Source organism: Megalobrama amblycephala, linkage group LG2 (genome assembly GCF_018812025.1).
Source record: "Megalobrama amblycephala isolate DHTTF-2021 linkage group LG2, ASM1881202v1, whole genome shotgun sequence".
Taxonomy (NCBI): domain Eukaryota; kingdom Metazoa; phylum Chordata; class Actinopteri; order Cypriniformes; family Xenocyprididae; genus Megalobrama; species Megalobrama amblycephala.
The window spans coordinates 52,480,964-52,506,680 of record NC_063045.1 but is presented as its reverse complement, the minus strand read 5'-3'; the positions used below and the strand labels follow the sequence as shown (position 1 = coordinate 52,506,680).

Sequence of the window (25,717 nt, the reverse complement as noted above, 5' to 3'; positions counted from 1 at the left end):
TGGATAAACCTCTCAGAGCTCTGGCTCACTTTAGGAGTCTGGTTGGCTTCTGTCTGTCAGCAGTTAATCAGAGTCATTTGTTAGCTGTCTGTGAAGCAGCATGAATCTCAGTAACCCAAAACAGAACCTGAGCACCAAATCCTACTGAACAGAACAGCAGTACAGCTGCTCAAATCATATTGGCTGCAAGTAAAGTTAAATTGTTACATTTCTTTACATTGTTACAAGTTACTTTACATTACATTTACTAAATTAGCTATTGACTATGACATCAGATGAAATACATGTGTATGTATTTATAATAGTACATCTGATTTGTTTTCAGTATCATCATTTCTTACATGTTTCAGATGCGGATAGTGACTTTGCTGCCTATCGTGACCTGCAGACTTTACTTGGTCCTCCCGGGCCCTCCGGCCCTCCTGGTCCACCAGGTATGCCGGAACATGCATACAGTATACAGAGGGTTGCCAGGTTTTCACAACAAAACCCTCCCAATTGCTACTCAAAACTAGCCCAATCGTGTTTCGGGGGGGGGGCTATATATCATGTTATATATCATGGGGGGGGGAATACTCATTCCAGGGGCTATATATCATGTTATTTGGGGTTGCTTCAGCCCGTGGACATGAAAAACAACCCGCGGCAAAAGTTTAAAAGTAGCCAAATTCCACTGGAAAACCGCAGACTTGGCAACACTGAGTTTACATAACAGTTTTACCTGGTATCGATCACCTGTTTCGTCACACATTTAATCTTCTATCCGTATGTGTTGAACAGGGCCTGCCGGACCACCCGGACACCCAGGTGCCCCGGGGAAAAATGTAAGGCATTTTTATCATTATGGAATATATTTAAATGATATTTTAGAATAAATAGAATTGACCATATGTACGGAACGTTCTTAAGAACTTCTGCAATAATATAAGCCAGATGGAAAACTTGAGGTCAAATGTCACTTGCTGGTGTTTCGGTATCATCATTGTAGCTTTAACAGCATTAACAGCATCAGTAGTGTAATACTTTATAATCAGAATATAGTCACTTAAATAATCAAGCCTAGCGTTAATTTAGTTGTTCAAATGTAAGACGACATAAAAAGACACGTCCCTCAGTGTTCCTCCTCAGCAAAATTCAATTCGACCATCAGTTTTCACACTTTCATGTGAAAGAAAAAAACATCAACCCACTATAAATTAAAGATTTATTGTGCACTTTAGTTAGATTCATTGAACAAAATGGGAGTTTTCACAAGTGTGCTGAAATCAATGAGCTTTCTGTGTATTTCATTCGCATAAAAAAAGTTATTGTTTTTCATGAGATTTTGTGAGTACTTCATACTTCACCTTGTCAAAACCTAGTGAACCTAGTGATTTTATAATCCTAGTGATTTTATAATGTTTAGTATTTATTCAAAAGCGAAACTGAATGGAATAAATACTACAGGAAATGGCTTATATAAGCCAATAAATGCTGCTCTGCCGCCATCTGCTGGTTATAGTGGTAATTAATGTCTTTTTAATTTTTTAAATAAAAGTGCTTTCTATCAAATGTTGGATTACCTACATCTTGAAACGTTCGGTTTTACAAATGGGGACAATCTCAGAAGGATGAACAAATAATGTTTTTGGTCATCACATTAAAAATAACATTCAAAGTGCTGGAAAAATGTTGCGTGTGCATGTTCATATACAGACACCATGTTTTTGTGTCGATGTTCAGCGAGTACAGAATGACAGCTAACAGCTTACAGGAAATGCCCATGCTGGCTTAATGAAAACCAGGAAGTAACCATGCATATGGTCAATTCTGATTGTATTTAGTGTTCTTGCAGATTATACATGAAATGTGCTGTAATATGATACTACTACTAAAATAGTAAATTTACAGTTTGTATAAGAAAAAAATTGAACCGAACAATACATATGGATATGTAAGGCACAGTGTACTTATTATTTCACATTCATCATAGGCTGCCTTAAGCTTTTCAGGCACACCAGGTGACAGGGGACCCAAAGGAGATCCAGGAGAAAGAGTGAGTCATCAGTAAAGACCTTCTTAATCCTTTACATATTTCATTTTGGATAAAAATATAATGTTTGTTTTTATATGAGCTGATTAGATTGTATCTTTTTTCAAAGGGTCCACCTGGAATAACAGGAAAGCAAGGGCAGCCTGTGAGTGCACATACTGGATTAGATTTATATTTATTTTTAAAAATTATTTATTTTTTGCTTTATAATTTTTTAATAAATCAATTCGTTTATTTTATAATTAAGATAATCATTTTTTTAATATATATATATATATATATATATATATATATATATATATATATATATATATATATATATATATATATATATATATATATATATATATACACAGTACAGTCCAAAAGTTTGGAACCACTAAGATTTTTAATGTTTTTAAAAGAAGTTTCGTATGCTCACCAAGGCTACATTTATTTAATTAAAAATACAGTAAAAAACAGTAATATTGTGAAATATTATTACAATTTAAAATAACTGTGTACTATTTAAATATATTTGACAAAGTAATTTATTCCTGTGATGCAAAGCTGAATTTTCAGCATCGTTACTCCAGTCTTCAGTGTCACATGATCCTTCAGAAATCATTCTAATATGCTGATTTGCTGCTCAATAAACATTTATGATTATTTTCAATGTTGAAAACAGTTGTGTACTTTTTTTTTCAGGATTCCTTGATGAATAGAAAGTTCAAAAGAACAGCATTTATCTGAAATACAAAGCTTCTGTAGCATTATACACTACCGTTCAAAAGTTTGGGGTCAGTAAGAATTTTTATTTTTATTTTTTTGAAAAGAAATTAAAGAAATGAATACTTTTATTCAGCAAGGATGCATTAAATCAATCAAAAGTGGCAGTAAAGACATTTATAATGTTACAAAAGATTAGATTTCAGATAAACACTGTTCTTTTGAACTTTCTATTCATCAAATAATCCTGAAAAAAAATATTGTACACAAATATTTTGTACAATTGTACACATTAAATGTTTCTTGAGCAGCAGATCAGCATATTAGAATGATTTCTGAAGGATCATGTGACACTGAAGACTGGAGTAATGATGCTGAAAATTCAGCTTTGCCATCACAGGAATAAATTACTTTGTGAAATATATTCAAATAGAAAACAGTTATTTTAAATTGTAATAATATTTCACAATATTACTGTTTTTTACTGTATTTTTAATTAAATAAATGTAGCCTTGGTGAGCAGACGAAACTTCTTTTAAAAACATTAAAAATCTTAGTGGTTCCAAACTTTTGGACTGTACTGTATATATATATATATATATATATATATATATATATATATATATATATGATTATAAAATAGATTTTATTCTTATTGTCTTATGTTGTGAGTAGGGAGTTGCAGGTCCTAAAGGTGAGCCGGGAGAGATTCCAGGGGAGGTAAGGTTGACGCACAAAAAAGTGCAATGGTTTTTTTGAGTTTTGGATGAGCAGTTATGATGATTTATTGTCACATGCTAAAGCCCCACCTTCTTGCAGGTGCAGCAGTTAAGGGAAGCGCTGAAGATTCTGGCCGAGAGGGTTCTCATTCTAGAACACATGATCGGCATTCATGGTGAGAATTATGGATTAATATTAATCTGATTTCCAGTTATAAATTAGAACTAGAGAGCAGCTGGATTCCAGAGCGCCATTATGATCTCATGGCATAAGCTGTGCAGCAGTTATTTAGTATGCAATTATGAGGTTGCATAAGGATGAATTGCTTTTAAGGATAAAATTGACATCAGAGGACTATAAATATACAGCCAACTATTTATTTTTAGGCACATACATGGTTATGCAACTTTTTTACCTTTATTTTTGTTTCCTTCCTTTCATCGCTCTGCCCAGATACTCTGTTGGACTCTGGTTCTGGAATAGATCTCCTGGCAGACTTCATGCTAACAGGCAGTGCTAAAAGTGCTGGTGCTGCCAAACCCTCCTCTCCTCTTACCTCGGACAGAGAGTAGCCGGACTCTGTTGGGTATGAAGAGTGAATAACAAACACTTGTGACCACAAGACCTTTATCCTGACCTTTAGGACAGATCCCTCAGCGTATTATATGTTGATGAGAATAATGAAAGTGGCACTGATCTTTTCTTTTTTATTTACTTGATGTATTTTGTTGTTTAATGGTAATATTTTGTCTTAAAAGCATTTTCATTGCCATTCACAACCCATTTAACTTCCGTAATATGATGTATTTCAAAGGCGGGCCTTTATTTTATCCATCAGGAATTGATTGGATGTTGAAATGTGGGCGTCACTTGCCAGAATGGAGCTAGACTGAATGTGAGTTTGCTAAAACTAACTAGCTATTTTGCTACTGGTTATAAGATGTCAGCAAAAAAAAAAAAAAGTTGTTTTAGAGTAAGAGCAAGTAATTAGATCTGGATTAAAGATTATAAAGACTAAGACCGAATAACACGCACCAATGAATCATTCACAATAAAACCAGAAACGTGCATCAAGAAAGTGACTTTGATTTCATGTCGGACTTAAAGGATTAGTTCACTTCAGAATTAAAGTTTCCTGATAATTTACTCACCCCCATGTCGTTCAAGATGTTTCTTTCTTTCTTTCTTCAGTTGAAATGAAATGAAGGTTTCTGAGGAAAACATTCCAGGATTTTTCTCCATATAGTGGACTTCACCATGGTACAACAGGTTGAAGGTCAAAATTGGAGTTTCAAAGGGCTCTACATGATCCCAGATGAGGAATAAGGGTCTTATCTAGCAACACGATTGGTCATTTTCTAAAAAAAGGAAACATTTATGTACTATTTAACCACAATGCTCGTCTTGCACTAGCTCTGCGATGCTCCACGCAGTACGTAATCACGTTGGAAAGGTTACGTGTGACGTAGGAGGAAGTACCGATCCAGTGTCTACAAAGTCAAACACCCTTTCCAAAAAAAAAAAAAAAAAGTAAAACAATGATGGCGGACGATTTTGAGTTTTTCGTCCTACTTCCGCCTACGTCACGCGTGACCTTTCCAACGTGATTACGTAATGCATGGCACATTGCAGAGTAGTGTAAGATGAGCATTTGTGGTTAAAAAGTAGATAAATATTTTTTTTTTTTTTTAGAAAATGGCTGATCGTTTCTCTAGACAAGACCCTTATTCCTCTCCTGGGATCGTGTAGAGCCCTTTGAAGCCGCACTGAAACTGCAATTTGGACCCCGTTGTACCCCAGAGAATGTTTCCCTCAAAAACCTTAATTTCTTTTCGACTGAAGAAAGAAAGACGTAAACATCTTGGATGACATGGGGGTGAGTAAATTATCAGGAAATTTTTAAATTCTGAAGTGAACTAATCCTTTAAGTGTATATTTACTGTAGTTTGTTTTTTTTATGATAGTAAAAGTGAAGATTTTGGAATGACAGAATATCTGGGATAATTGATCAACAAAGATGATTTACTTGATTATACAAAGAAAAAATGGCATTCTTTACACAATTCACTTCTTAATGAGCTTTATGTGGCATGAAGAATGATTTTTATCAAGCTGAAAATACATTGTTTTCTGATCGATGTCCTGAGATGACCTCATGCACATAATTATATATAGCAGTCTTAGCAGTGGCTTTGTATGAAAACAATTCACGTCTCAAAGCTCACAGGAAACAAAAAAAAAGTCTAGAATAGAACTTTAAAACCAAATTCGTCCCTTTGTCTGCATAGAGCGTGTAACGTCTACTACAGTAAATTGTGTTTACCCCTCTGTTCACCTGTTCTTATTCATAAAGCCTATCATTGACTCGCTGAAAACCCAAAATGGCAGAACGCACCAAGGGCTGCTATTAATAGGGCTGCAGTGAATAGCCAGAGACACACAAAAGGCCCTGTTGACCTTGTTCACAGAGCACCGTTCAACACGCCAGTGTGGCTTTAAGCTTATTGTTGCGCTTGAGCTTTTGTAATCCCCTCGGGAGGGAACGAAATCTTTCTGAATCTTGGGCTTTTTCTTGTTGTTGTGTTAAGAAAGAAGAAGTGTCTGAAGTGTTTGTTTAAAAGGTTTCCCACGGTAACGCTTTACGTTATTGAGAACCAAAACCTGATTGTTTGTATTTTGCTTTTTGACTCTTTTTTTTTAAATAAAATGTTTATGGGAAACAACATTTATTTATTTATTTGTTGTTGACAGTAGTTTAAACCCTCCAATAACAACAGTAGGCTTTGATTTTTTACATTTCTTTATTGACAAAAGGCACAGGTACAGAGCTTAAGAGGAAGACGACACACAAATGGACATGAACAAACATGGAGAAACATGGGAAATGTAGTTTTTACTCCTGTTCCTTATCCTCGCCGTGGGTGATGACGTAGCACAGGTTTTTGTAGTCCAGGTTGCCAGCCACATCCAAGGGGAAGTTTGTGAACATCTGGTTTACCTAGGTAAATTTTGTCAAAATGTTGTATATTTTAATATTAAATGTACAATTCATCACCATGAATCATAATTGTGCATTTGCATTTCAGATGAAAGAAAAGTATATTACCTCGGCCTCAGTAAATTTGTCAGCCTGGGACATAAGGTGATATTTGATCCTGTGAGGAGAAACAAAAGAAATATATTAAATGCTGTGCATTTCAAAGAGCCGTTGATGTGCTGAAACATTTTTACATTTGAGTAAATGTACTTACTCTTCTCCTTTAAGGATTCCTGTGCCCTCTGGGTCGAAGATCTTAAAGGCATTAAGAATAGTCTCCTCGGGGTCTGTACCTGTCAGTGACACAAAGGTAACAGATTATCGATTGAATCAAATGTACTCTTACACGTGTCAAAAGCTTAATTAACAACAAAGTATTTTTGGGGGGAATTTGCATTCAAAATCTACTCTTCTGATGCTAAACTATACAGTTCATATATCAGTATGCAGCGTGCCTGATTTCTTCTGGGTTCTGCTGCTATTTCCATCTCATTAGCATGATTATCATTTCAATTCTGATAAATTTGATTCTTGCCTTTGAGCTTCTCTCCAAACATGGTGAGGAAGACGGTGAAGTTAATGGGGCCAGAGGCTTCCTTTAGCATCTCATCAAGCTCATCGTTGCCAACGTTGAGACGTCCTGCCAAACACATACATACAGAGATATACATTAATACAGAGTGCCACTTCCTCTGATAGTTCGAATGGAGTGAGAGTCGACCGTAATGTTCATAGATGTGCAATAAAATACTAATGAGACCAGATTACAGGGCCAGGGAAAATAATAATTTGGTATATTTTGGTCTACTTTTAAAGTGACATTTACATTAAAGTCTGAGGTCACATAAAAAAATGGGTTTTTAAAATAGAATTAAAAAAAATAAATACCATTTTAGATTTGTAATGGAAAAAATATATTACAAAAAGTATATTTTACTAGTGGACCCTGCTGTATGTGAATTTATCAATGCTTTCACAGAATGATTTTGTATCTAAATCTGTGTTACGATTACATTTAGGCTTCACAACATTCAGTAGGGGGCTAAAGAGGAGCCACTGTAATCCTTCAAACAATACTCTTGTTCATTCAATAGGATAAACACCTTTAAGTATCAGATACCTTCAGTGTCTCCAGTATTTACACTATATACAGTCATTTAGTGAGGCTTCACTCACCCAGAGCAGCAAATGTGTCCCTCAGGTCGTTTTTGTCAATAAAGCCATCTCTGTTCTGGTCCATGATGGTGAAAGCCTAGAGAAGCATTCAGATTTACAGAGGTACTGTAAGTACCAAAAAATATGCTAAAGTAAAATGTTTAAGTAGTTAAATCTTAGAAATAGCCCACCTCTTTAAATTCCTGGATCTGTGACTGCTCAAACATGCTAAACACATTGGAGCTGGCAGCTTCCTTCTTCTTGGCCTTCTTTGGTGCCTGGGAATCAGAGCAAAAACAATTTAGATGATTTCCCCCCTACCTTTATGCTATTTAAATGTAATTTTGAAGCACATAAAACTTAAAAATTCAAATGACCCTCAAAGACGTTTGCTATAATACATTTTAACTGCTCTGCGGCACAAAATGAAGGCTGGACTTTGCTTAGTTTGACATTGAGAGTTGTCAAAATGTGGCCCTTTTCAAGAAATGCTACAAATGAAACACAAATTGGCTACATATTTGTTTCTGTAACAGGCAATGCTAGTCACTCACTGAGAACCTTTCTGAAATTGAAAGAAAAAACAACAAAGATCAAGGTTAATGAAAGAAAAACTATTTTAAAGATATAGAGAGATAAAGATATAAAAACCTTCCACTATATGTACTTTCTAACATAAAGTACAACATTCTCTGTTAGAAGAACAACATCATCCATTTCCATGTTAAGATAGGACAATGCAAAGAAACACAGGCCTACCATTGTGATTGTGAAGAGCTTCTCTTTACTCTGTTCTTGGTCTCAAAAGCCTGAGGGACACTCAAACATCGTTGGTTTCCGGCTATATATTGGCACAATTGGCTTGACGGCCCACCTGTTCTATGTTTAGACAAAGGAGGAGGCACAACAGAAGAATACTTGCCATATAGAGAATCACCAGCCCCACCACCCTCCAGTTATTGTTACAGACAGATGCTGGGTGATGTGATCTGAGTGTGTGGGCTTTGCTATCTTAGGATCGTTCGAAGCACCCTAACCCCATAAGACTCTTCTACATGGCTAATGTGTCGTTTAAAGACAGTGTGAAGCCGGCTAGCTTCTCACATCAGTGTGTTTGGTCAGATGTTGACGCAATGTCTCCGTTACATGGATTACTTTAATTATTTGATGCCCTTGTTGCATTGGTGATCAGTATAGACACTTTTGACCAGCTTACAAGACATAGCCAGGAGGTTTATAGCACAGACAGGGCTGAGTACCATAGTCTAACATCAGTTTATTTGATGAGAATCAAACAGAGATGAATCTGAAAAACTCAATGTCACTATATGAAAAGTTAGTTTTTGATTTACTTATACTTTTTAGATTTAAAAGGTCTGCTTGAATGCAACAGTAGACAACAGACTCATATGCATCTACTTGCATTGCATTTTTATCACTTATTCTTATTTTTAAGCTCACTTGTTCTCATTTCATTGCAACTATCTACTCTTTTTATTGTGCTCACTACAGCTGCACAATGTTTTTGTATTATTGATTGTATTATATTTTGTACAGTCTTTGTATAGGGGAGAATGGGGCTAGTTGTCACAATTTTAACTTTGGTGAAAATTTCTTAGATTTATTTTTAAACATTTATTATTATACTTTTTTTCTGTTTTGGCCTCTCTTTTTTTTTTTTTTTTTTTTTTTTTAATTTTGTTTTGGCCTACATGATTATTATAGCTAAAGTAAACTAAAACTGCAACTAAAAGCATAAAAAAAACACACACACACACATTTTTATTGCTTAAAATAAACATTAACTGAAGAAAAACAAATAGGCAACCTTTCACATTTTCATTTAGTTTAACTTGATGTACTAAAATAATTCTAACTAAAACTGAAATAAAATTAATAAAAACTATATAGACATATTTAAAAAAAAAACTTGACAATGAAAAAAACACAAAATTACTAAAACTTTAAAATTAAAATGAAAATGGAAAAAAACTAAATTCTATTTAAAAAAAATTAAAAACTAAATTCTATTTAAAAAAAATTAAAATGTTAAAAACTACAATAGTAAACTATAATTTATTTCATATTTATAATTGTAATTAAATATATATTTATTTAAAAAAATATTTATTTATATTGTACATATATTTGTATTGCAATTATTATATATTATATATGGAAGAATATATATATATATATATATATATATATATATATATATGGGTCATTGACGAATAAGGTTTTTAAAAGTGAAAAACAAAACTTAATGGAGATATAATTAATTTTAAAGTTTTATTAAATGTTAACAATGAGATTGTGTGTTTTTTTTTTTATAATCGATTAACACTGCTTCTTTTTTTTACAAGATGGACAAAATTTTTCACCAAAAAAGTCATTCGTTTTAACCAAAATTTCGGTTTTACCAAATGACACTTTTGGTTATACCGAATGATGATATTTTCAAACAATGCTAACAGGCTGATATCTAACAAAAGGACAATCAAACATTTTATATTTAGTACAAGTTTTTAAAATATAAAATTGTCAATGTTTTATAGCGGTTGTACCGAATGACCTGATGTTTCGGGACATGCGTATGAGCAAGTGAAAACATGAATTTTTAAAATGGTTAAAAGAGAGTTAGTTACTTTGCTTCACGACCATGTGGTCCTTTGCAGGTGTCTGAATGGTGTCACATCCTGTCACATGATATTGAATGCATGACTTGATCCAAAATGGTCCCTTTATATTGGTTACTCCGAATGACATCAATGACATTTTTTTTCTCCAGACATTCTTTCTCATACCAAAGCAATGACTTCTACACATAATTTTAATACCATTTTGCAATGTTGATATATGATGTTATAAAATCATGCCTGAATAAAAAATATATACACTTATTACATTTTAAGATGTTTTAATCACAAATGAAATGGCTGTATTGGCCTTTGGATGGTTACACCGAATGACCTTTTGACACTTCAAAATCTTTAAAATACCTTTATATGTAGGAAAATATAATCATAACCACTTGGACCCAACAAAAGTTATCTAGTTGTACTACCTTACATACTTTGGATGTCATATCTTTGTTTTTTATTATTATTAGGGCAAAAAAAAAAAAAGACCAGTCACGTCATTGACCCATATATATACCATATATACACACACACATTTATAATTTGAAATAATAGATTTATGATAATAAGACATTTGAAACTTCAATTTTCAAATTTCAAACCCTCCCTAAACCTCAGCTACTGAGAACGTTTGTGAATTCTGATTGTAATTTATCTGCATGTACAGGGCAAAACAATTGCATATTATTGGAATACACACATATGCAACTCATCCATTTGAATCCAGTCATCACAACATGTGAGCTGCATTTAATCCATTGGCTTTCATTCAGCATGCAACTCTTATGAACAAATTGTTTCTACTTTGTCTCCTATTATCTGTTGCGAACAATTGGGCTGAACAAAAGCCATTCTCAGCACTACAAATATAGCCAGTCATCCCATGCTTGCCAGATTTAAATGTGCTCTTAGAAACAGCCAAGTAATGTGCCGTCAGACTGCCGTAAATAATCTGTCCAGCTATCCGGCACGACAGCAGGCTGTGTAAAGCTTGTTTTAGCAGCGTCCTCACAGACAACTGAACGAACACTGGCCAAAAGAGCTACGGAGAAGAACTGCATCATGGGATGTTAGGAATGCCTCTGTGATCTCCTGCTTGGCATTGTGCATGTGTGTGTGTGGAGTGTGCTGCGTGCCCATGTTAGGAGTGTGACCGGCAGGTGGGGGGCGAGTAGGAGTCAAGGTCTGCTTATGTGTGCTAGCAATAACACAACTGATCGGGAGCCTGGCGGGGAAGTGTCAGCTTCCTACAGCTGCTTCTTACTGTCAATCAAATTAGCCATATGGTTCCATCACACCTCAACAGGCCTGTAAATACATGCTGCATAAGAAAACACTGAGATGATGCACTGCCATTTAGTCATTTTTGATGTTCCTCTCATTATTTTTTATGGAAAATCAGGTAACTGTATATTGGAATCATTAAAATGTCAAATGCTTAAAATGCTTGATTTTAAGTTTTTCAGTAATATTGTGAAATATTATTACAATTTAAAAAACTTTATTTTCTATTTGAATATATTTTCAAATGTAATTTAATCCTGTGATATAGAAAAGCTGAATTTTCAGCATCATTACTCCAATCTTCAGTGTCACATGATCCTTCAGAAATCATTCTAATATTATGATTTGCTGCTCAAGAAACATTTCTTATATCAATGTTGAAAACAGCTGTGCTGCTTAATATTTTTTGCAGAATATGTACTTTAAAAAATAAATTTCATGATGTACCACAACATTTTTCTTTTGTCAAATCAACTCACAGTTTCTGTTGATTAAACCAATGACCTTCATTGTATTAACTCACATTTTAATTTCAATGAACTCAAAATTTTAAGGCAAACAGATAACTTATCTATCTATCTATCTATCTATCTATCTATCTATCTATCTATCTATCTATCTATCTATCTATCTATCTATCTATCTATCTATCTATCTATCTATCTATCTCTCTTTCTCTCTCTCTCTCTCTCTCTCTCTCTCTCTCTCTCTCTCTCTCTCTCTCTCTCTATATATATATATATATATATATATATAGTATACCTATGAATGGTAGTGTATAGCGTGTGTGTGTGTGTGTATATACAGTACAGTCCAAAAGTTTGGAACCACTAAGATTTTTAATGTTTTTAAAAGAAGTTTCATCTGCTCACCAAGGCTACATTTATTTAATTAAAAATACAGTAAAAAACAGTAATATTGTGAAATATTATTACAATTTAAAATAACTGTTTTCTATTTGAATATATTTCACAAAGTAATTTATTCCTGTGATGGCAAAGCTGAATTTTCAGCATCATTACTCCAGTCTTCAGTGTCACATGATCCTTCAGAAATCATTCTAATATGCTGATCTGCTGCTCAAGAAACATTTAATGTGTACAATTGTACAAAATATTTGTGTACAATATTTTTTTTCAGGATTATTTGATGAATAGAAAGTTCAAAAGAACAGTGTTTATCTGAAATCTAATCTTTTGTAACATTATAAATGTCTTTACTGCCACTTTTGATTGATTTAATGCATCCTTGCTGAATAAAAGTATTCATTTCTTTAATTTCTTTTCAAAAAAATAAAAATAAAAATTCTTACTGACCCCAAACTTTTGAACGGTAGTGTATAATGCTACAGAAGCTTTGTATTTCAGATAAATGCTGTTCTTTTGAACTTTCTATTCATCAAGGAATCCTGAAAAAAAAAGTACACAACTGTTTTCAACATTGAAAATAATCATAAATGTTTATTGAGCAGCAAATCAGCATATTAGAATGATTTCTGAAGGATCATGTGACACTGAAGACTGGAGTAATGATGCTGAAAATTCAGCTTTGCATCACAGGAATAAATTATTTTGTCAAATATATTTAAATAGTACACAGTTATTTTAAATTGTAATAATATTTCACAATATTACTGTTTTTTTACTGTATTTTTAATTAAATAAATGTAGCCTTGGTGAGCAGACGAAACTTCTTTTAAAAACATTAAAAATCTTAGTGGTTCCAAACTTTTGGACTGTACTGTACTGTGTGTGTATATATATATATATATATATATATATATATATATATATATATATATATATATATATATAACACACCCATGTTGGTGCATCTATCATTATGAGGACATTCCATAGGCGTAATAATGGTTTTAATATTCAATTTCAATTCTTTCAATTTCGAGGACTCCTCCATTTTAATCTCAAGGAAATTCCCTCATAAACCACATTTACTTTGTAATACCAGTGTAATACCCATGTCATTACACACACGGTTTTATAAAAGTGTAAAAAATAATACTAATTTAATTTTTGTTTATACTTTTTGTTGAGCATTGTTTATATTTAAATTGTAGTGGTTGTAGTTTGTTTGCCTGCAGATGGAGCAGTTTACCCAGTTGTATGAAGACATGCAAGTTTCTGAAGATGAAAAAAAAAAGTTTCTGAAGATGATATTCCCCCATTACAAAATATTACCTGTACAACTATAATTAGATCCTCGTGGACATATTTACACAGTACAATGATAATATACAAGCAATTTACATTTCATGAACTACAGTAAAAATGAATTTCTTTGTATGACTAGACTTCAGACACCTATTGATCATCACATACACGTATGCATGTGATAACTGTCACACACATCCCCAGAACAATGCCCTCCTCACTTCTCTGCTTGTCTCTTCATTATGTTCACTTGCCATGTCTTTGCATCTCCATAATTAAAATCTAATCCTGCATGCCGACTTTTTAAACGAGGACTAGCCTCAAGAGGAGGCTTATTTGATTAAAAAAGGGGAAGGGTAGAGGAGGGAGTCCTCCACAGCTCGGCAGGCAGGAGAGACAGCTCTTAATTGTGCTCCCATGAGGTGTGCGCACGCCTGGGCGGAGAGAGAGGGGGGCTGGGTGCTCAGAGGCTCCAGTGGGCTTGAAAAAACAAACCGCCAGTGGGACCGGCTCTCCTGCGTGGCTCCCCTGGTGTCTCAGAGAAGGGAACCGAGGGGAGGAGCATTTATGAGGAGCCACGGGACTCTACAAGCTTCCAATTCTCATTCCGCCCTGCAGGGTCTGATCTGAAACTCCCCCCCTCTCTCTTTAGGTGTCTGTGTGCGGTGGTGAGGGTGAGAATCAGGGCTGCTCTGCAGATGAATGTAACTAATAGGAATGTAATTCTGGAATCAGGCTGTATGAATTAAGGTTAATTGCTCATTGTTCACTTAAGGTTTAAACCGTGGCACTTGACTTTCTTCTATAGCTCCTGCTGGATTATTTATTGTTTTCTCATATATATTCATTTTCTTTGGCATGGTAGGCTACTATAAAAATATATTTATAATATACTTCTTCATTCTTATTTAATGATGGTTTGAACTGTATTTTACAGGTTCTAAACTTGTACTCTGCACAATGACAATAAAGTTGAATCTAATCTGCAAAATTAAAAAAAGCAAAATGAAAGTGGTCAAAGGGAAAAACTATTAAAAAGATTGTGAAAGTAGGTAGAAATTAGCAACATTTTTGCAACAACTTAAATGGATGAAAAAATGTATATGCATTATTTTACAGTATATACATTATTAATACAGTGTATTAAATACCTTTTACAGTAAAAGAGCAAATGATCACATAATATGAACCACATATACCATATATTAAAAATAATATTAAATTCTCATATATATAGTAATAATAAAGAATAAATATTGATGTTAGAAAAATAATGTATTTATCTAATGTGGGAAATGTGGTTGTCATTAATCTCTCTCTTTCACACACACACACACACACACACACACACACGTGTGTGTGTGTGTTTCTAGCTGTTTATTACGTAAAAAAAATATTATAATTATCATCATTATAATCATTATTATAATTGTTTAAACAATTACTTTCCAGGAATCGTTGGCTAAATAGTGATTGATATAGATCACCACTAATAATAATGATAATAATAATATCATTTTACTTAATAAATAATGTATTTATGTAATCAGCGTAATCAGTTTCCAGGAATTAACCCGGCTAAATAGCGATTGGTTATCATCACTAATTGTAACAATTAATACGATTACTTTGGATCATCACCATGTACCATGGACAATGAGTTGAGTTGAGACGATACTATACACACCCAATAGAGGGCGCTACTGTCCAAGTTCAAGTTCAAAAGCAGTATTTACAATTCATCAGGAATCGACCGGACAAGGGTTCATGATATAACATCAAACCATCTAATGCCTCCATCTTAAACACCGTCCATTACCATTTAAAATGCATATTGCGTTATGCAGCAGGCCTATTTATATGGAGAAGAGTTGGGTTGTGTTTCTTTTTATTTAAGCTATCGATCGCCGTCTCCACATTCTTCACGCAAGAATGCCCATAAAATCAATATAATGGATGTATTGGTTTTAGAGTACAAACAGAGGGTAAGTGGACATATAGACAACCGACAGCAAAACATTATAAGACAACAGCGCACACACAGGAACATCTGGTATATTTTCAACAGGATTAAAGATAAAAACCAAATCAAAAATCAATATATCAGGTGTGCGAATACAAAAACAGGCCAACAGATTCTTCGTCTGACCACGAGAAGCATAAAAACACAGACGCTACGCGTTGCGCATCGCGTCACGTCTGATCAGTGTCCCGCACAATATTTATCTATAGTGATAAAAAATCAATAACCGTATAAACTCTCTTCTTATAACGGATAAAACGTATCCAGCAACCCCCTCCCGCTCCTGCGCCACGGGGAGCTCGTTTGAACACGGAAACTCCATCCCGCGTTTTCTGCCTTTTATTTAGGACGGTCTCAATAATTGTTTTCAGTAGCCCTATTCAATATCGCAGGTTGGCGTTCGTTCGATAACTCCATTCCGCGCGCGCCCGCGCCGTTCGATCTGCTCCGCTCCGTGTTTTGCGCGCGCTCCCCCGCCTCTCTCTCTCTCTCGCGCTGAACTCCAGCCCCTCTCGCGCTCTCTCTATCAGCCTTTCATTCCGTCTCAATATGTCTCAAGATGGCGGCCAATGCGGGATCGATGTTTCAATATTGGAAACGCTTTGATTTGCAGCAGCTCCAGGTCAGCTCCCTTTCGCTTTGTACTCGCTGTGTGTGCCGGTAAGCCGGTCCCGGGGAGCGTCGCGCGGAGAGGCTGGCGCGTCGCTCTCGCTTCGGCTCTTTCGCCGGGTTCGGTGCCCATTGATTAAAGCGGCTCTCTCGCGCTGATCGGAAATTGATCCTCTTTGTTCAATTCCCATCGATCAACCATCACGGTCAAGGTGGATGCGGCCACTTTGGCAATGGGAGCCCGAAGGTTTCCCGATTCTTTCCTGCTCCTTTCCATCCCCGGGATGTTTTGGGAATAGTTTGTGTTGAAGAGATTTAGATAGTATGTTTGTTGAAATAATTTTGTGTTTAGAAGTGTGTCGCGCTACACGGGTGGCGCTGTGCTGGACCGAGACGTTATTGCTTAGTAACGAGAGAGGCGTTAGACTGCCTTCCTTTTTACATTTCACCTCATTTATTGTTTACTAGCACTTTTTGTGTGACTCTAGAAGTTTATAAAGTTAGCAAACTCAAAGTTCAGCTTCAGTAGTTAAGTTTAAAGCGAAGACGGAATTGGCTGTTAACCTGCGCCAGACAGGAACAATTAAACACAAAACAATAAACAAACACGAACAGATGAACGTTTTTGTTAAATATACGTGTGAGACATTAGAAAAGACGGTTTGTTTCGTTATTTAGTTACAGAGTCCGGCTAAATAGTTCATCAAAACAAATTAATGCAATGTCTTTTTTCCCCCCTTCACATATAACTTGTGTTTTTCTGTCGTTATACAGAAATACGGATCAAAAAATGAGCTTTTTAACGCTGGTGGAACGTACATATTCTGTTTGCTCTGTATTTCTTTTGCTATAACATCGTTATTGTTTTTAAAATTGATTAGTTGTCAAAGTCAGAACTCTTTCGTTATTTGTTATGTTTGTGTTGTAGGAGTATGAAGTGCATTTGTCGCGTTTGGTTAGGCATAAACAATAGACCCATGATTATATCAATTATTGATCAAGAGTTTATGTATTTATGAACTGAGGTCGCAAAGCTTAGCTTGAAGAAATCGCTGACCTATTTTCCGATCGAACTTTATATTTCCTCTTACCAGTAACCATTTATACATCTCCATAAGCATCACGAGTCATTTAAAAAATCGATAACGTATCATGTAAAAATCGATATAACTCAATAGTAACAAGTTAATAAACGAGCTTTTTGGATCGACTAGATTTTCTGCGTTGTAAATGTACAAGGATTTGCTTATTATAAATAAATAAATTGCATGCATTTTTTTTTGTTGCCAAACATAAAACTAATTTAAAGCAGAATGCAGAATACTTGTGCATGTGTTGCTCTATGTTCTGGGATGCTATTCAGCTTTTGTGTAACATTAATCTGTAATAGTCAAACATTGCCGGGCTCGTTGCATGTTTGATTATGTTGTGTTCTTGGAAAATCACTTATTTAATTAGGGTACAGACATAAAGTGTTGAACATAAAGGGACCACACACACAGCTAAGCATATTCTGATGTGGTGACTCTAAATTTTCAGTGCTCTCCCTCCCTTCTTCCTCCCCTCCCTCCCTTCTTCTCTCTCTCTCTCTCTCTCTCTTTCTATCTGTCTCCCAGGCTGATAAGAACTGGCATCAGCGAGTTCAGGCTTTGATGATGTCATGGACGCTATTTATCATCTTGTTTTCTTTCCTGTTACTTTTGTGTTTTTATTCAGACCTCTGAATCTTATTTTTCATTATGTTTTAAGTGATTTATTTATCTATTTCTTGGTTTTTCTGATTAACTTCACTGATTTAAGCTTAATTGATGCCTCGATGTGAATCAGATGTCTCGTATTACCCTGCAAAAACCACACCAGACAGTGGAAGAAAGTCGTCTGAATTATAATTTCCCCATCCGTATGACTCCAAACAGACCTTTTTGTCTCATATATCCAGAACTTTTTGTTTTGCCGGTGTCACCTGCCTCCTCCTGTCACCACGTGGCTTTGAGGTCTGTGGATGCAGGTGAGGTGTAAGTGTACCTCCCTTAGTGTGTGGTCCCGAGTTTTCGTGCGTCAACGCGGAGAGATTAGCGATTGACGCAGGCAGTTCTGCCACCATCAAGATGTGAGCCGACTCTCCTGTCTGGACCTGCGTTTGGGCCTCTGTGATGACTTTAAAATGTGTTTGATATCTTTAATGAGGGGCACATGGGCCGGCTGCGGTACACTGTGTACCTAAACACCACGCAAGTGTAATCTGTTGCATTTTCGATTTCGGTATGATTGGCACTGTTGTATCTTAGAGATATTCTACAATATGCCTGTGAAGAGTTTCAGCAAGTTTGGATGCTTGACATTAGTTGTGCTATCATTGCAATATTTAGATAATTAACTGCTAAACACCTTATTGGGAACAATGCACGCTTTGATATATTTCTGAGGAGATTCTTAACTTGCAGTTGGAGTATTTTCATTAAAAAAAACATCACTTATTGAATTGAGCACCTGTATTTTGACTTGAGGTTTTTAGTAACTGTCTGACTGACATCTGACTGGATTCGAAAGAGAGGGGAAAGTCCCTAAAAAGTGAGTAGGAATGTCGCCACGTGTCTGCGAAAATGCGGGTAAACTACTTTTAGGCATGGTTTTAATGCTGACATGAAAGATGAATAGAACAACAGCGTCTCTGTGGAGCCCACCCCACACATTCACACAAGACTCGGATCCTGACCACTTCAAAACTAAGCCAACTATATGAGGCCCCAAAACAACACACATATTTGCATGTGGCCTCTCCAAATTTAGCCTCAAAGTAAAACACTTCAATTGACTCTTGTATTTGTCTAATTTCACAATTTAGACTCATAATAAATTCTACAAGGCCCTTTGAGCGTCTTGCACTTGTGAGAAAAAAAACGGTCACACTTTATATTGGCTGTCTTGAACTACTATGTACTTAAAATATAGTACATACTAGTGTTTACAATGTACTTTTTTTTTTTATTCATGTCGTATTGCAAAAACACTTGCTGCTATTGAGGTGTGACACTGGTAAGGTTAAGGACAGGTTTGGTGTTATGGTTAATGGTATAACAACAGTGTAATTATAAAAGTAATTACAGAAATTAATTACAGCTGTGTATTTACATGCAGGTATTTTCAAATTTTTTAGATATGTGCAATGTAAAAACATGTATTTACATAGTAAGTGCATTGTATCAATTGATAAATTTAAATGTTAGTACATAGTAGTTAAAGACACTTAGGCCCTGTCCCAACTGGAACCCTAAGCCCTCGCGATCTTGAGTCCACACTTTCGTGACGTAATTGCGCTTTGACTGTTGGGTAGAAGTCCGCTGTGGAGGGCGCATATCGGTCGCTCACGAGCAACCTTCTGAAACCTAAAATGACAAATGGGACACCTCTTGGGGACTTAATGGACACGCGCATGTGGCGGCCATTGTAAAGCCGTGGTCACACTTTGAGCATGAGAAACGTCTTCGGACATTGCAACAGTCGTGATATGACGTCACGCTCTGCAGCGTCTTTTTTATAAACATGAATTCAACAAATAGTAATACACTCAAAATGTACAATCTACTCGACTTTACTACAAAAATATTGTTCTTTTAGTTCAGCTAAGAGGTCACGCCATGTGTCGATCTTCTACTGATCACACTTCTGCGAATTCTCAGCTCAGATTTCACCAACTTAAACTTTGGAACGCAGCAAAATGCAAAACTTTTCACATGAGTTTGCGTTTGCGGTCTAAGGTATTCGCATGTGTATGAATGGAAGCCAATGGAATGAATAGTGTAGTGTGACCGACCCTGAAGTCCACAAGACCACAATTTGGGCCTTAATATAATGCAGGACAAAAAAAAACATTTTCAGATATATGACTTGAGCTAAATTAGACTTGTTTGTGTGTGTGTTAAAGGGTTAGTTCACCCAAAAATGAAAATTCTGTCATTAATTACTCACCCTCATGTCATTCCGTAAGACCTTCGTTCATCTTCGGAACACAAATTAAGATATTTTTGGTGAAATCCGAGAGCTCTCTGACTCTACAGCAATTTAACCACCACTTTCAAGGACCAGAAAGGTAGTAAAGACATTGTTAAAATAGTCCATGTGACTGCAGTGGTTCAACCTTAATGTTTTGGAGCGAGGAGAATACTTTTTGTGCGCAAAAACAAAACGAAAATAACGACTTTATTTAACAATTTCTTCTCTTCTTTGTCATTCTCTTACGCTGTTTACGTCCAGCGCTTCCAGGTTCCGGGAGTCATTATTGGCGAATACAAAAAGTATTCTTGTCGCTTCATAAAATTAAATTTGAAGGTTCAACAATGTCTTTAGTACCTTTCTGGACTTTGAAAGTGGTGGTTAAATTGCTGTCTATGGTCAGATACCTCTCGGATTTCATCAAAAATATCTTAATTTGCGTTCTGAAGATGAGCAAAGGTCTTACGGGTTTGGTGACAGAAATTAATGACAGAATTTTCATTTTTGGGTGAAGTAACCCTTTAATAGCCTTTTCATATTTGTAAAGATATGAAGAATATTACATGCACAGTATTGAGTTGTCTGTAGTGATTTCACATTAAAATTTCCTTTGCTACGTGTGACAGGAGATTCAGTCTGTTGCCTTGCTTTGGTTAAAAAAAACTGAGCCATGTTTGTCACTAAAAAGAATAGGTTAGTGATGTACTTGAGCACCTTTTCTCTAGTACCAGATCAGCCCAGACGCTGATAATCCTACAGTGTTTGAATTACCTGCTCCGGGAGGTGCTGTAATCTAAAATAAGAAGCGTTTTTTTTCTCTCTGTAGTTGTCTACCATCTCATATGATCATAGTAGACTAGTGATGGTGGCCGGAGTATAACTCCTTTAAAGGGAACTCGGTTCTTGTGTGATAAGTACTTGATGGTGATGTATTTTTATTCGGTCTAAAGAGGTAATCGATCCGTTCCTAAGGCAGTTCACCGGCCCCCAATGTATTAGATGAAACTCGGTGTGCTTAAATATATTTATATATGCACATACGTGCTTAAATAGATTTTTTTTTTTTTACTGGACTATGTAATATGAAGTGGCTAAATAGTTAATGAAAGTGTTTAAGGGAGTGCTTTTTATAGGCTGTTGTGTGCATGTTGACCCCTCTTTCCTTTGCTGATCGGTCTGCAGTCGGTTGCTGGAGATAAAGATGGCAGGAAGAATTCAGTGGCCATGGGAATCAGGGGGGGAGGCCATGTGCCAGCACACTCTTTCTCTCTTTCTCTCTCCGTCACCCTCTCTCAGACGCTCATACACACGGTCATTACCTCACTGACTGCCCCCTTTCGCTGTGTCTGAGGGCTGGGGTTTCACAGGGGGGCCGCTCCCCTCCCGCCCCACACAGGGAAGCCAGAACTCTGACGCCACCAGCATAATTAGCCGTCCATTTCAAATAGAACCCAAGTTGGAGGAGGGGATGAGAGCGCTCGCCCCTCCCACCCCTTCTCTCTTCCTCTCTTTTTCTCTCTTTCTCGCTTCCTTTCGATCATACTTTATGGCGTGTTTGGTCTGCGTGCCTGTGCACTCTGGAAATTCTTCTAGTTTGAAGGAATTTAACGCTTCTGATTTGTTTTACAGCAACTGAATTGAGAAAAAAAGAGTAAACTGCAAAAGACAACTAAAGTTTAATGGCACTATAATGGTCTTTTTCTGTATTAAACTTTAAGTCAACATAAAAATCAAATGTACCGTTTTTGCTTTCTGGATGGATGTTTCTGGCTTTATTGTGGATGATTTATTTGTGCATTTTATTTTGAATTAAGAAATGTTTGTGTTTTGTAATGTTTTAAATCAGCTTTCCTCTGAAACGATTTTCCTTTGCTGCTGACATCACTAAGGCCGCACTGGCTATTTGGTAATGTCAACAAATAGCCCAATTGCTCACATTCGGTCTGGCCTATTTTTCATGATCTAATGAATTCCTCACGGATAAAAAGTTCTGACTTCCAGTTTTTATTGTTGAATATTCAGTTTCATTTAGAAATGCGTCAGACTAAGGAAGTAAAATGGGTTTAAATGGCAGTTCATGTTGACTTTAAACCTGTCCGATCACCAATTTTAACATCAAAACTACAATTTCAAATGTTTAAGTTTGTTAAAAAAAAATCTTCACTTCCTTTTTGGGCTTTAACATTTGTTTTCTGGTGGCCGTTCAAAAACTACTTAAAGCCTTGAACAGGAAAAATGGACTGCTGAATAATATTTATGTAAAATAGTGTTAAAACAATGCGTCAGGTTATTACTGTGATAGACTGTGGAAAAAGGTTAGAACAGCGTTTTATTTGCTTCTGTTCAGAAACATCTGGAAAGAGTTTGAGGGAAGTAGTTCTGAATTAAGAGCCATGGGAAAGAGATCTGCTCCGATTGCCCTCTTTCCTGAGCGAAGGAGAGAGAGATAGATAAAGCGAGATACTTAAAGGGAAGTTTAGTCCAAATGGTCTCTTTGTATATTGTCACTCAAAACAGATTTTATGCTTCTTAAATATCATTACGACTGTCTTTTTGTTCAGTGTTATCTGTTGCATGTCATTTAGATTGGGTTTTAATGACTACATTAAATATAAATTATGACTGTTGTTTTTTTCTTTTTTTTCTTTTTTTTTCCCCCCAGTGCTTTTATGCAGGTTGTATGTTTAGATTCTGTCAAAGCAGCCATTTTAAACCTAGCTGGTCCACGCTAGCATTTGTTGTGATTGCCCTTCTTTGAACATTTCACACTGCAACACGATCTATTGTTTTCAGACAAGATTCACCAACTCTGTGATGAGAAGAGCATGTTTTTAATTCCAGTCTTCGCTGCCATTTTGAGGCTCTGCCGCACCACCCTAATTCGCTGCAGATATGTTTAAAAAATCACAACTGCGGAGATCAAAGGCCCTGACAAAGCCTGTGACTTTACTGTGCATAAAACTAATGAGGTGCATCTTCCTGTGTCTGGATGCTTTTTCATCTCGTTGTTGTCTGCTTTAGTCGCCAGTGGTCAATATGCGGCTTACAGCAACCCTTGGGTTACTATAATTTTGATTTCTCTGCAAATTTAATGTTGAACGTGTGGTGAATGACTCAAACTTTGCTAGCCACGAAGGTTTGATAGTTATCGTCCGCTCTGCAATCTAAATCCAAAATTTGAAAATTATTTACTTTAATTATACGTCACTGGTTTTAATTAGGAACATTAATTTGTTAAATCTTTTGTAATCTTTATCAAAGTACAATAATTAGCTTTGAGTCTGAAATAACTTTTCACAAACTTTGCTTGTTTCAGTTGGTGCCTATTGAATAAAATCCCACTCTAGATCATTTGAATATTCTTTTTCCCTTAGAAATGTCCAGTGTTGGGGATAAAACATTACAAGTAACATGAGTTACGTAATCAGATTACTTTTTTTCAAGTAGTAACTAGTAACTAGTAAAGTAACACATTTTTTTTTTCAATTAATAAAATATCTAAGTTACTTTTTCAAATAAGTAATGCAAGTTACTTTTTCACATTTATTTCACATTTACACCTCTCCTGTCCCCATGTTGAGAGAAATAGGGTAAGTGCAGAGGCGTTGTGTGAATATGATGGTTATAGGCTGTTCTAGGCTAAATGTGCTCACTTGCACGAAAACATTCAGTACTCCTCAAAATTAATAAAAACAGTGAAATGCAATCTCAGAATTTTATGCAAACCTGCAATCATTAAATATATAAAATGATACCAATATATTTTATGTATTTAATCTTGCTTTATTAACCATGTCTTTGCTGCTGACCTTCAATAATCCAATTCAACCATACTAAAAAGCAAAAATTACTTATAATTAGATTATATTTAGAAATAAGAGTGTTGAACTTCCTTCTCCTGTATCCTATTCTTCTTCAATCCAGAATATCAGCACAGCTGAAAGGTTTGTTTGAGCTCCGCCCTCTACTGTACAGGCGTAAATATGCATTTCCTTCAGCCTGAGGCTTATTCATTTCACTTTTTGTGTGAAAGGACCTTAACATTTACCAAAAATAGAATGTTTTTTGTTGTTATTAAAAAACAACCAAGCAACCCCAGCCCAGGTGAGAAAAAGTAACGCAAAAGTAATGTAACATTACTTTTCATAAAAAAGTAACTAAGGAACGCAGTTGGTTACTTTTTTTTAGGGAGTAAGACAATATTGTAATGCATTACTTTTAAAAGTAACTTTCCCCAACACTTGTAATGTCACATTACAGAAGTTTAAAAGTGTTTATGAAAATGTTTGCGAACACTTGAAAACTTTTATGTTGAATTTAATCACAAATGGTGAAACTAGCTAGCGCTAAACCTGACTGCTAGTTATTGGCGACTTTGCCTCCTTAAAATCAACATTAAATCAAAATGGACTGTTTTTACTTTCTAAATACACATTTCAGGTCTTTATGTGAGTGATGAGTGCAAGTTATTCCAAAGATACAAATGTTAGCCTTTGTGACATTTATTCATAAAGTAACAAACTGCTCCGTCTCTAAACTGACACCACTAAACTGTTCCTTTTTATCATTGTAAATCATTGAATTTTTTATTATACAATTTTAATTTTATTATACACTGTAATTTTGTTATCCTCAGAATACATTGCATTACATAACTAAAATTGTTGCGAACACCGTTTCATGTTCATTTCAACTGCGAGTTATTGGTAAAACTGACTAACAGTGAATCCAAACTGCTATTTATCTAACACAAAATGACTCGTCATGATCTTGTATTCAATCCAAACAGCAGGCAGACATCGTCCCTCACTCGATAATTTACTGGGCAAGATTTTGTTTGAAAAATAGAGATTGTATTTGCTCTTTAAATATCAGAGTATCGATCACACGCGGCGGCGGCGGCCGAAGACTCGCAGTCGGAACTGTTAATGTGTGGGAGACTCGAGAGGCTGGAATCTCACTCACATGCCATGTTTGATAAAAGCCCAGCTCTTAGGGGGCTATGAACAGTCCGTTTCAGCTTAGGCGAGGAGGAGGCGCACACCTCTCTTTCTCCCTTTATCTCTCTCACTCTCCTTCTCTCTCTCGCTTTCTTACCGCTCACTGCGAGAGATGATTGAAAAGCCGGAGTTTCCATCAGCGGCCGTCAGCTGTAAATGTACTCAGACTGCTGAAACAGCCCTGCGTTGTTGCTGACCGTGGCATGGGCCGGAGGATGTAGCGCCATATTGCATCGTGTGTAGTGTGCCAGCATAATCAGGTGTGAATAAGTAGGTCAGCTGTGGTCTGTTTCGCGTTGCCAGTAGGTATTTCTGACAGCAACCGAGAGTTTTTGTGCAGTCG

At 35.8% G+C, this 25,717-nt stretch overlaps 3 protein-coding genes across 16 annotated transcripts in view; 2 read left to right on the top strand and 1 right to left on the bottom strand.

Annotated features, from left to right (window-relative positions):
• LOC125262216 (collagen alpha-1(XXVI) chain) overlaps window positions 1-4,651 on the top strand; it is a 29,151-nt gene extending 24,500 nt beyond the window's left edge. The window contains exons 8-14 of the mRNA XM_048180822.1: window positions 351-434; window positions 781-824; window positions 1,973-2,035; window positions 2,142-2,177; window positions 3,416-3,460; window positions 3,560-3,635; window positions 3,914-4,651. Of these exons, the coding sequence (XP_048036779.1) occupies window positions 351-434; window positions 781-824; window positions 1,973-2,035; window positions 2,142-2,177; window positions 3,416-3,460; window positions 3,560-3,635; window positions 3,914-4,032 (467 nt within the window). The 3' untranslated portion in view covers window positions 4,033-4,651. The remainder of the gene's footprint in view (window positions 1-350; window positions 435-780; window positions 825-1,972; window positions 2,036-2,141; window positions 2,178-3,415; window positions 3,461-3,559; window positions 3,636-3,913) is intronic.
• A 1,591-nt stretch (window positions 4,652-6,242) lies between these two features.
• myl10 (myosin, light chain 10, regulatory) lies at window positions 6,243-8,549 on the bottom strand. 2 transcript variants are annotated; one of them, XM_048180819.1, is made up of 7 exons: window positions 8,412-8,549; window positions 7,844-7,930; window positions 7,674-7,749; window positions 7,033-7,137; window positions 6,712-6,790; window positions 6,567-6,615; window positions 6,243-6,458 (listed from the first exon to the last, which is right to left on the bottom strand). In XM_048180819.1, the coding sequence occupies exons 1-7, from the start codon at window positions 8,412-8,414 to the stop codon at window positions 6,354-6,356; spliced, it is 504 nt and encodes a 167-aa protein (XP_048036776.1). In that variant the 5' UTR covers window positions 8,415-8,549; the 3' UTR covers window positions 6,243-6,353. The 2 variants fall into 2 exon arrangements, with proteins under 2 accessions (XP_048036776.1, XP_048036777.1); XM_048180820.1 differs by lacking the exon at window positions 8,412-8,549 and adding an exon at window positions 8,030-8,054.
• Window positions 8,550-15,511: 6,962 nt separating this feature from the next.
• The window catches only part of cux1a (cut-like homeobox 1a), a 145,588-nt gene continuing 135,382 nt past the window's right edge, over window positions 15,512-25,717 (top strand). For 6 of the 13 annotated variants that reach the window (XM_048180814.1, XM_048180809.1, XM_048180810.1 and 3 more), the window contains exon 1: window positions 15,512-15,734. In XM_048180814.1, coding sequence (XP_048036771.1) covers window positions 15,591-15,734 — 144 coding nt within the window. In that variant the 5' untranslated portion in view covers window positions 15,512-15,590. Of the gene's footprint in view, window positions 15,735-16,271; window positions 16,395-25,717 lie in introns of those variants that run through there. The other 7 variants (XM_048180817.1, XM_048180816.1, XM_048180812.1 and 4 more) reach the window with 3 other exon arrangements.

Coding starts and splice junctions, on each gene's coding strand:
- myl10 (XM_048180819.1), bottom strand. Junction 7,138..7,673: donor GGACACATTTGCTGCTCTGG/GTGAGTGAAGCC, acceptor TGTGTTTGGCAG/GACGTCTCAACGTTGGCAAC. Junction 6,791..7,032: donor GTTTGGAGAGAAGCTCAAAG/GCAAGAATCAAA, acceptor TGTCACTGACAG/GTACAGACCCCGAGGAGACT.